The 12,235-nt window shown below is 30.2% G+C and overlaps 1 protein-coding gene across 5 annotated transcripts in view; it reads right to left on the bottom strand.

Moving 5' to 3' along the window:
* Positions 1-1,996: 1,996 nt before the first annotated feature.
* Positions 1,997-12,235, bottom strand: part of LOC129971375 (tumor protein p53-inducible protein 11-like) — a 404,928-nt gene continuing 394,689 nt past the window's right edge. For all 5 annotated transcript variants that reach the window (XM_056085081.1, XM_056085083.1, XM_056085082.1 and 2 more), the window contains 3 exons: positions 9,182-9,281; positions 7,643-7,744; positions 1,997-5,886 (listed from right to left, as the gene is read on the bottom strand). In XM_056085081.1, the coding sequence (XP_055941056.1) occupies positions 5,681-5,886; positions 7,643-7,744; positions 9,182-9,281 (408 nt within the window). In that variant the 3' untranslated portion in view covers positions 1,997-5,680. The remainder of the gene's footprint in view (positions 5,887-7,642; positions 7,745-9,181; positions 9,282-12,235) is intronic.

Below are 12,235 nucleotides of genomic sequence, written 5' to 3'. Positions count from 1 at the left end.
AAAATTCCGCAGAAATTCTAAAACTCATTATCATAACACTAATGGAATTTTGGAATACAGTGATTCATTTCATGAAGGGTATTGTTATAATTCAATTATCATCCCGAGGTACGATTTAAATATTCTTTTTCGTAATGATCCAATTTTTGTCTTAAAGGATTTCAAGTGATTTTAAATGACTCATTTGTAAAACAAAAAAATCACGGCGGATCTCGAAATGTAATCGATTTCCAGGCTGCGTGTGGAATTCTTCGTTGAATTCAATTAGCAGATAGTCTCCAAAGAGAAGAAGCTTCAAAATGAATTCTGAACAGGAGCATTAAGTATACATTTGAATTTCCTACTGTTAATAAACATACGATTTATTCTTTCTCGTCATTGAATTTGAATAATTGATATGGATATTTTAATAGTTCTTCTGCGACAAAAATGTGTATTATGATTTTCTATTCATTCTTATAAATTCTGTTGAAGGCAACGGTTGTATGGTTCTATGTTTGACGTTCTCGTATGCGAAATAAATAACCAGTGCGATTGATTTCAACAAAACTTTCTCGCATATTCTCGAAAAAAACTTGTCGAACCATAGAGCCCTTATGTGGCATTGGCGTACACTATTTACGAAATATTAACTTTTGGCGTGAATTCAGCATTTTTATTGAATCGGTCCTGTCATCCTTGGCGAGTAATTTGGCAAATAATCCCTGGCATGCGGTTAATAGCATCATAAAATAGAAGTTCTGCTTAAAACATATTTTCTTAATCGATTGAAACAAAGGTTTGACACAAAACTGCATTTGTGAAGTCTCACAATCCCATGCTTAATTTGATATATTAAAGTCATTGTGTTTTTGCTTTCCGCTGAAACTTTGACAGGTGTTAAACCTGTGTACCGAGTTTTAGCCTTCTAGTTTTTTTTTTAATTATTGTGTTAATTTATCAAATTTGCAGATTTCTGTTATATTTTGATTTTACTCAAAATATGACAGAAATCTGCAAATTTGATTTAAAGACCATACATACCCCCCGGAGGGGGCACCTCGAAATGAGGATGAGATGCTCCCGGCATCGTGGTTGGATCTCGCCACCCTCGAGGGTACACTAATAGGTGGGGGATCTGACTCCTCCCATCGATGACGGGACGTACTTCCTTCGAGGAGGGTTGTACCGTGGCCGGTGAAGGCCTTAGGACTCAACCACAGTTCCCGCCAGTTTTGCTGTTGCAGTGGTCCGGTAATTCAGTTTTTATGGTTTAAATCCGTGTGCCTTCGTGGCGGGTCGGGGAATTAGATGGCTGACTTAAAGACCATACATCAAATCCCAACTGTTTAGTTCAAAACGCGTTTGAGTCATCTTTGTCAGAGACGGACATTTTCCAAAAATATTTTTCAAATTCAAGGTGATCTAAAACGTGGAGATTCGTCATAATCTAGAATTCGATTTTTTTAAAGATTACTATACTTCTCTATGCTACGTATACGTGAAAGTAAAAAAAGTATCATAATCGTCAAAATATATGACCTTCAGAGTTGCTAGCACACTGAAGAAAAGAAAATTTCCCATATTAATTGAAGAGATCAAAACAAAAATCGTAAATTAAGTTAAGTGATGTAATGAATCTCGCAATAAAAAATGCGATAAAATTGAAGTAAAAATAATAATAATTATTATATTATTTCAGTTTTTAAAAGAATTGTTCTTACCAATGCAAGTAGCAATTGTACGATGCGCTGTAGATTCTAAATACAAACAGCCAAAGAATACTTCAAGCACATTCATAGCACGAAACGCTTCCAGGTGTTTTACTGTGTTTTTCCTATCAATGCAATATTTAACGCATGTAGTCGCTAGATTACATTCAATATAATGAGCTCTTTTATATTGCATATAGTAAATCTGCTTGTTAACACTTTATTATTTAGATAAAAATCTTTTAATAATATGTTAGTAAATAATGTATCGATTTTTAATTAAAAGAAAAGAATAAGGACAAAAAGAACGAGAGATACATTTATTTTACAATACACAGCCAATTTTTTCTTACAAATACGTGGGATTACACATACATAATATTCACCTTTCTGTGAAAATGTCGCTTGTTTTTTAAAGAATGACATGCTAATGCAAGTATAAGTGTACACATTAAAATAATCTATATTTATAACACAAAATAATTATTGCTTTTAATATACATTTTAATGCTGCGAATGTACAACATTTTATTTGTATATTATTAAATTGATTTGCAAAATTATAAGAAGGAAAAAGGAATTTAATGGCATATAAAATACAATTTAGTAATACACATATCACATTTTAAGAAAATACTAAACAGTTAAGTACCAAAAGTGAAAAAGTGGCATGGCAAATAAAATCAAAAGGCCCATTTCAAAAATTCCAAATACTGATTTTGCAAAACATTTTAAGAATATAGTGAAAAATATTTGTAAAAAAACAATTCTTATTTAATAAAATTGTTTTAAATAATTATATATAACCTATTTGTACAATTTGTTCTTGCCAGAATGGCATTAGAAGCATAATAGCAAAAATGCCGTTTGCGTAAATCATGTTTACTCTTAATTTGTTTCGGAGGCAGGTGTTACAAGTTCGCTGCAAATTATTGCTTTGTTTTATGAAACATTTAGAGAGAAACAGTAGCTAAATTTATTTACGAATAAAAAAACATGAAAGACACAGTAAAATACTTATTTAGAAATATTTTTTGGCACTAAATTTGGTTTATAATTTTATTTTATTGTTGATTTTATCAATAAAATATTTTGAAAATAATCATTTAATTTTATGATTTGCTCAGAAATGTTTTAAATTTTTTAATATTTTTTATAAATTTTCTTTATCAAAATTACAATTTTTTTTATTCTCTTAAAAAGTTTTACTGCTTCTTTATTGATTCTTAAATATAAATAACTACTAGAAACCTTTTTGTATTCATATAAAACAGTTACAGTTAATGAAAAAACGAAATAAACAATTGTTAGTTAAAGTTTATACTTTTTACATACACTTTTTATTCCCAAAGAAAATTTCTTTTGATTTTATGTATTGTTTAGAAATTAGAGGAATCTAATTTTCTTGAAATTTACATTCGAATTTCGTTTTATCACAGTAAAAATAAACCATTTTTATTTAAAAGGGGTCACAAGCAATTTAAATATTTTATTACAAGCGATTAAGATTAAAACTTTTATATTTTATTCACATAAAATAATTAAATTAAAAGTAAGCACTGCAACACATACGTTTTCAAACAAGGTGAAACTCAAAGGTACAATGTTCCTTTATACAATTCAATTCGATAATACTTGTAGTACTGGTTTAAGGAGGAAATACATACATAAATAACATTTAACTATCACTAGTTGGGGAAATAATGCAGATAAATAACTATGCACATTACGGTGTTTTAATAAAACCGTGGCTTAAGAAAAAACTTTTAAAATTCAAGAACATCCAATGCCGATCACAGATGAAATTGTCATATCAGATAAGACAGCTTTAGGTTTCAAATAAATCATGAATTTGAAATTTCTAAACATATTCAAAGCAAATAACGAAGTTTTAATGATTTACTGAAAGCAAATTCAGTAAATCATTAAAACTTCGTTAAAAAACATTAAAATATATCCATGTAATAGAAAATATGCGAAATAATAAATATATCCGAATCCAGAAATAATTTGAAATAAACAATAATTTTAAAATTATTAGAAGAAACAAAAATATAAAAATTATCGAGTAATAATTTAAATGAAATTTTTAAAAAGTGGATATGTAAAACTCCAATATTTTTTGTTTCACTTGATGAAATTAAAAATATTTTAAAATAAGAATATTTTTCTATTTACAAAATATATACAATATTTTATAAAATATATAAAATAAGAATATATATATTCTGAGAATTTTTTATTTTAGTCTTAACTTGCAATTCTTTCTTTTCTGTTCTTTTATTCTTAACTTCTTAATTCTGAAAAATATGTTCAGATAATTTACCAACACTGGCCAAATACATATCATAATACATACAGTGAAACGATTCTTTAAATAACGTTTTAAAAGAATATTTAATGGCATGAAAAAAGGATTTCACATGCTTGAATAAAAGCAAAGCATTTATATTACATATTTTGCAATAACTCATAATAAAACAAATGAATTCGAATTCGGACAATAGAATAAAATTTTAATAAAAAGCTGTCTTATTTTAAATATAAGCTATTTTATCCGTGACGATGATCACAAAACACAGACAATTCAGTTGGGCTCAAGCTCTCAAACAAAAGAAATGTTCTTCAATTAATTATTATTCCACCAACAAATTAAATATTAATGCTTTAAAATAGAGATACCTAAACTTTGGATCACGATCCAGTAGTGAGGCGCGAATCAATTTTGTTTCGATTATTACAAGATTTTAAATGCATTTATATATAATATAAAATGTTCCGAAAAAATATAATAGAAAGAAAACGCAATATAGAATCAAGCTACTCGTGTCAGCTTAATTTCCCTCCACCAACATCAGAAACTACTCGTCGTGGTTTCAATTACTTTGTGCATGCATAAATTTAGAAGAGGATCGCTATCAATTTTGTTAACATTTATTATATTTAAGAATAAACACATCATATTTTAATAAAAGTTTGTTTGTGGACTATAAAACCTCTTTTCTAACTGCTCGTCTAAAGACGCGAATGAAGTGCATAGTAATGTTTAAAATTTTGAGAATTCCTGCCCTATGTGATTTATCTTGGTCAAACGCACAACATCCCTTCGGCATATATATAAATAATTTCATAATTTTTAAAACATTACAGTAAAATGCATTACATTAAGAATCTTCATCCTTTTGAATCAGTTTGAAGCATCCTGCAAGAAAGAATTAAATAAAGTAAAAAAGGTTCATGTATTTCCATTCTCAATTTAAACGGATGCATTGCGTATTCGCACTCAATTCATAACTTTATTGCTTTATTTTTTGCTTTATTTTTTTCACGTTTGTCTTAAGTATGTAAGAGGGTCATGACAATCAACATCTGGAGTATTAGAAATTAAGCAGTTTCACATTTCAATCTCTAACTGAATAGTAAAAACGTGTCTTTGGTTTTATTGTAAGTTATTGATTTCCTTCTATAGCATATTAACTCGTGTAACCTTATCACATGAATTATATTTTTGAATGAGCTTTTCAACCTTTCACTACTAGCTCGACTATGAATATTTTATATTAATGAGACTTTTTGGAGCCGGTTTTTGTTTCAAACGAGGGGTGCAAAATGTTAAACAAATTACTTTGAAGAATGCCCTCATTTTACTTTCTGAATTCCTCATTTGAAAAAGAAACCTATCTAAAATTGGTCTATTAGTAAACCATTACCACGGGTGGTTCAGCCATTTTAATAGCGAGAGAGTTTAAAATAAGTGAAAAAATTATTACATTTTCCTCTTTTTGTAGAAAAAAAACACTCACTAAAAAATAACTTAAAGAAAGAAATATCCGTTACTACCGTTTTATAATGAGTGATGAAAATCTTGACAGCTAAAACACGTAAGTAGATCGTAGTCATGGGCCCATCTGAATTGCCGCCGTAACAACAATGGACAGACAGACATAGATGAGGAGATTAAATGAATACATCGAAGCATCACTCCTATTTTACTTCCCGTGGCTGTTGCTGCTCGAATTGCTGTTGTAGACACAGTCTCTCAGGTTGTTGAAGGAGGTGGACTTGCGCATGCGCAGCCCGCAGAAACCGATGTTCCTGTAGAAGTAGGCGTTGGGCAAAACGAGGATTGAACGCACCAGAAGGTAAGTCAGGGTGCGCCAGTTCAGCAAGGTACCCCATTGAGACGTCATCAATGCTGAAATAAAAAATGTTTGATTGTTTTTGTTATAAGAGGAAATGATAGAAAATCGATAAGTTCGCATTTAATGAGAAGAATCTTTTCAAAAAGTTTCAAGGGGAGTTATCGTAAATGGAAATAACAGACATAACTAAAATATAGCCTGGAACAAGAATTATATTTTATTTTTAATTTAGTTGTTTGTAAAATAACCATTTTTTTTAGAATTCTAATTGTTATATAGACTTTTAGCTATGAAAACAAAAGAAGATATAAGAGTGAATATATTATATTTCGGTCGAGGAAGATTTTCTTTTACAGGACCTTCTTTATATTTCATTCAAATCCTAAATTAGTTACTTCGAATAACAAATAAGAGATTCACTTAAGCGCCAACAGATGGCGCATTGAAAAGATTCTTTCGCTTTCTCGTTCTATAAAGAGAAAGTATTGTAATCGTCACAAATTCTAACTCTAAATTCTGACAAATCTCCACATTGCAGTCCTCCCCAATTTCGAAAAACTCATTTTTGGAATTTTGTCTACCTGTTAGTGAACACGACATTCCAAAATGCTTTGAGATACATGGATGGAATTTGGCATACAATATATGCATCAAATTTGTAGATTTCTACCATTTCTTGAACAAAATTCATTCAGTGTAAGCATAGCTGTCCGAATATAAGAAGCACGATAAGTACAAAACGAAGAGAGTTAGATGGATAAATCAACTACTCATATTTGAGAAGAAACACTAGGGTTATCTTGGGACGAACCTCGAAATTTCGAACTTCAAGTTTAATAACGAGGATAATAGTTATTCTCTCCTTCTACTCTCCTTCTCTCCTTCCAGACTTCCATATGACACCAACGAATAGATTCTGGGTCCAATAAACCAGATTTAATGCCCACTAAATCCCTCTAATTGTTGAATCTTTAGTGGAATCGAGTTTCGAACTTAGATCCTTCTATCCCCGAAACCGAGCCCTCACCTCTAGGCCACCGAGGCCGAGTTCCATGATTCATAATGCAGCCATATGATCTGAAGCGACAACAATATTTTAAAAGAATAACGACATTATTGCAAAATTGGAATTCCCATCTCTTAAACTGTCATTCTTATAATATAAAGAAATGGCTTCATTTTATAAGAATATGAATTGTAGAACACATCTTTCATATGTCCTGTAAATATGAATCGGGATCTTTCTGGCGAAATTGTCTTAAATCGAAATTGGTACGTGTTTTTCGATAAATTATGTTTCACTGCGATTACAATGAATTCACATAATCCCAAATCAATGGTTAGAAATGAAATAATACTTATATATTCGAACATTTTCATCAAAAGGCACCTCAGATATTGGATAAGAAGCTCCAGGTTCAGTGTTTTCCAATGGAGATAATATTATAGAACTCGTGTTACTTCCGTTCCAATGATGAGATGTATTTCTTGAGAAAAGATTTTTACGGATCCTACACAGTATTGTCTCCAAGCTATCACGAAGATGGTCAACTATCTCGAATAGGTAGGAGGATGGAGTGATTTCTCCGCGATTATTTGTTATAACAGCCTTCATTCTTTTATCTTGTAATTATTTCTTTAGTAAAAATAAATATATTGAGATAATGTCTTTGAAAATAATGATAACAACTGGGGTTTCATCAATGCTTCCAAAAATTTCAAATCATATTAACATTTCCTGTAATATCCTTTGAAATGAAATCACTACATATTGAAAATTTTAATCGAATCCTTCATGTTCTTTCTTACCTAAAATCTGGAGACCATGACAGAGGGCTGTTGCCAGAAGAAGCGTTCGAACCACGCCTTTGTCCATTGTACCCCAGAATGACCACAACAAGAAGGCCAGTGCTGAAATAACAGAAGCGGAATGAAAATATATTCTACTTTGATAAAAAAAAATATGAATGCGAGAAAACTGAATGGGGACAAAATGCAGGGGTGTTAGAATTAAAGTTTTCTATTCACAGTGTTTTAGAGATAATTCTATAATTCTATGACTCTACAGCAAGCAAAATGTCCCATATGTAGTGCAATTTCTGTTAAAACCGGAAAATTATACTAAAATTTCCTTAATATGTAAGGAGAGTTTTTATCATTATTAACGAAGCAACTGAACAGTCATCTGAATTTTTGTAGTTAACTAAAACCGCTGCTGAAGTCCAACATTAATGTAATTCACAACGAATAAAAAGTTTTTTCTCTTCATAATATTTTTTTTCTTTTTCACAAATCAAAGTATCATGCGAAATGATTGGCTCAATTAAGACTTTTCAAAAACATATAACACTTAATAACAGGTCATTATTTTTAAACTTCCTGGTCACAAAGTCTGTGAAATTTGTGAGAGTGTATTTAAAGGCTGATGTTAGACGATCTCCTATTTGAAAGGCGATATTAAGTTTTATATCTGCGCAACTGTAAGGATACTTAAACTATTCTGTAGCTATTCTTCGTTTTGACAATGAAATCTGTGATTAAAATTAATGCAAAGTTCACTGAGCAAGTATAAGGCTGTTTTTATTTGATTGACTTAATAAAAAGTCATCTGATTTTATATTTTTGTGTATAACGTAGGTTTCATCACATGAAACGATCTCCCTTTTTTTTGTATTCTTCGACGAAATAGTTTTGGTTATAAAATATTCTGATTTAATAAGTTACAATTTTAACAATACTGAAATATTTTTTCCTAAATTATATATATATTTTTCCTTTATATTTGCAAAATTTGCCCAAAATCTGTCACAACGCCATCTTTGATAAATTTTTTAACTCCAAGCAAGTTCTAAAGCCTTCTGAACTTTAATCCCAACGATTCTTTCATATGCTGTTCAGTAAAATCTGAATGTAATATAATTAACTGAAAAAATTGGGAAAAAAATGAAATTATATTTTAAAGTTTATTTTATGGTATGAACACATTTTATGGTATTGATAGATTTTAGCTAATGTGGTAATAAGTCAAGAATAATTTGTTATTTTATACATAAATAAACAATGATTTAAGCTGAGGCATCTGACTGAGTTTTTTTTTTAAATTTTTTTTTTGTATTGTAAATATATTATCATAAAACAGTCACCAATACTGTTAGGATATATTGACGAAATTGTATGCCATTCAGAATATAGAAAAAACGTTTTGGATATTTCGTACATCTTGTGTCAATATGTTTGTTATAGATTTTAGCAGTTGGAATTAAAATTTGATGCAAAAAATGCTTTACGAGTGAAATAATTATGGTATTGAACATGGTATCCGGAACATGTGGCAGTTTGTTTCCTTACCAAGAGAGGTGCAGCCGTAGAACCTGCAGGCCAGATCTTCTCGTGGGATTGCTTCATCACTTCTGGGGAGGTCGTAAGAATTCTCGGGGAAGAACAGATTCTGAAATAACAGGGAATTCGTATAGAATATAAAACAGCCTCGTTATCTTAGAATTCTTCTAGAAAAAGAATTGTAATCGTCAAAAAATTAGGCTTCTGGATTTTGACGAACAGTTATACTTTAGATCTTTTAGACCTCCATGAGAGGTCTGATCTATACATAATTTCTATGAATAGCTACATATCTATTTGAAATCAACGAACCGAGATATACAAAAATTCATAAAGCTTTAGATCATCTTTAATATTTTTACGTACATTTTAACAAGTGCATTTTCATTGTATCCGATTTTTTTATATTATTTTTTTTTCTCTTGCGTGAGCGTGTTTCCTCGTACAGCTCTAATTTTATTTATATTTCCTAATTTTGTCAATTAAAACAAAAGAAATTGAAATCTGTCATCGCAAATTTCAAGTTATCGTGTGAGAACATTATTATTTTTTAAGTCATTGCTTGTCTTAATTCATTTAAGTCATTAGTCAGTTTAAACCAGTTTTAAACAAACGCGTGACTATCAGATGACGCATGCGTCGATATTTAGAAAAACAATGGGATTTTTTCATCTTAAAATCGATCGAGCACCAAAACTTTTTCTCGTGGAAAGAATTTTTTTCTTTTTTTACGAAAATCCAGTTTAAACTGATTTGGAATGATCACGTGATTATTGTATTGCGCAGGCGGCAATTTTTAGAAAAGCGATGGGTTTTGTTTCTTTCCTCCCATCTCAAAATCTTTCGAACTCGAAAACTTTTTTTGCCATCTAGTAAAATTGAAAATGAAAGTTAAGAAAACAATATTATTATTATCATTATAATATATATACATATATATAAGCTTTTCGACAACTCTCCATGTTGTTACGTGTTCATTCCCGTTTTCTTCTTAGTGCGTCTTTGGGCGATAACTTCTTTCAACCCATACCCTTTATTTTGAAGTTCTTTAAAAACCCCAAACCAAAACATCATCACGTTCTAAATAATTAATAATTAGTTTTAATAATAGTTTAATAATTAGTTAATAATTATTTTTGACTAATGCTTGGTCGAATTTGACTCTGATAACATACAACATCACAAAATTCCGCCGAATTCTGTTCGACATAGAAGAAAATGGTGTTCAAGATAATCTACGAAGACATTTCTTTATCTCGGACACCCAGATTAGGCTTAATCTGGGCAAAGATAGGCCCAGGTCTATTAAATTCTGCCTTTTCGGCGATTGGCAGATTTTTTTATACAAAGATTAGATCCTACTTCACATGCTCAAACCATTTTTAATTGCATCCGCAAGTATTCTTACGATTCTAAGTGAAATTTCGTTTAAAGTAATTATCAGTTTTGTTGTCAAAGGTCCATATTTAGTGACTATTTAAAATTCAGATTCGAACGCAAATCTGAAGTAATCCACCAGATGACGCTTACACCATTACGATTCATTTGAAGTACTTTTTCGTAGTATAAAAAGTATCCGAGAAAAATTGGTGGAAAAAATAATTAAAATGGTCACTCAAGACTGTTCGAAGTTTATTTTAAAATAATTCTAAAATAATTTTATGCTAAATTTCTATAATTTTGAAATTTTACGTATTCACATAGATGAGGGGAAAGTGTAAAAAAAAGACTTTATTTAGATTATGTATTTAATCTAGAGATGAAATTTTAAATTCAATGCAATCAGAAGCTTTAACTGGATATCGACTTCCGTACGTTACAGAACAACCTACGGACACTATGTTGTAATGTCAAAGTTTCATAATTAACTTGACGTATATCCATTGACAGATTTAGATGCTGAGACCCTAGGTAATGTTCACTCTGAAGCCTTTCTTTTAATAAGATGATCAATTTAGGTTCACATTTCAACACATTAATTAATTTAACAAATTGTTCATGTTTTATTTTAGATACATTTTTCAATAACCTCGTAACCAACGGGATTGGATCAACGGATTGATACCAAAATCTGACACAGAATTACAATTACTATCACAGAATCATATCCCAAATTTGATATATTTGAGTCATTATGTTTTTGAGTTATCGCGTTTCCATGTTTCTGGTAAGTACAGACCAACAGACGTTCAACCCCTTGTTGGATTTAACTGGGAATTTGATAGATGTCTATTCTATAAATGTTAAATCTGTATACTGGATTTTTTCACCTAGCTGTCTTCGTTTTGTTGTGTTAAGTTACATTCGAACAACAGGACAGACAGACTTCCTGTTAAAAGATTTCGTCCAAAATTTAATAGAAATCTACAAATTTGGTTTAAAGAATGTATACATTCTTACAAATTTCATCCATCTAGCTGGAAGCGGCTTTGAGTTATCTTCGTCACACACAGACAGACATTTTCCAAAAACATCTTTTCTGAATTCAGGGTAGTCTAAAAAGTGGAGATTCGTCAAAGTCTCGGATATAATTTCTTTTGATGGTTACAATTCTTTCTCTGTACTTCTATATGATAATGCAAAAATGTACATGCTATTATTTATTTATTAGGACTGATAAGCGTAACATCCATGATTGCACACATTATTATTGAAACAGTTGTTCGGTGTTTAAACTAGACATAATAACTAAGTAAATGTAAAGAAACAGAAAAATCTCACCAGTTATAATTAACAAAAAGGTAATAATATCATCTCTGCTATTTTATAATTCATAAAAAAATAGTATTCAATCTGCTTGTGCTCTCTCTGCTTTATTCTACTGGCCCTAGGCAGCTGCCTACTCTGCCAAATCTGAAATCTGCTGCTGCATGTATAACTTGAACAAGAATTCCATATTTTTTTTTTCGAAATCGAAATTTAAAATTCAAGTTTTAATTCATTTATTAAAATCCGCTCCCCTTTGATAAAATTATTTAATTGAACTACTTTTCTCAAAAAGAAAAATCAGCGACTGGAAATTTTAGCGACGAACTTACTTAATTATTTCTCATTTGCATTTCA

Source organism: Argiope bruennichi, chromosome 6, assembly GCF_947563725.1.
Source record: "Argiope bruennichi chromosome 6, qqArgBrue1.1, whole genome shotgun sequence".
Classification (NCBI taxonomy): Eukaryota; Metazoa; Arthropoda; class Arachnida; order Araneae; family Araneidae; genus Argiope; species Argiope bruennichi.
Note: the sequence above shows the minus strand (reverse complement) of the source record. Positions and strands in the feature narration are given on the sequence as shown.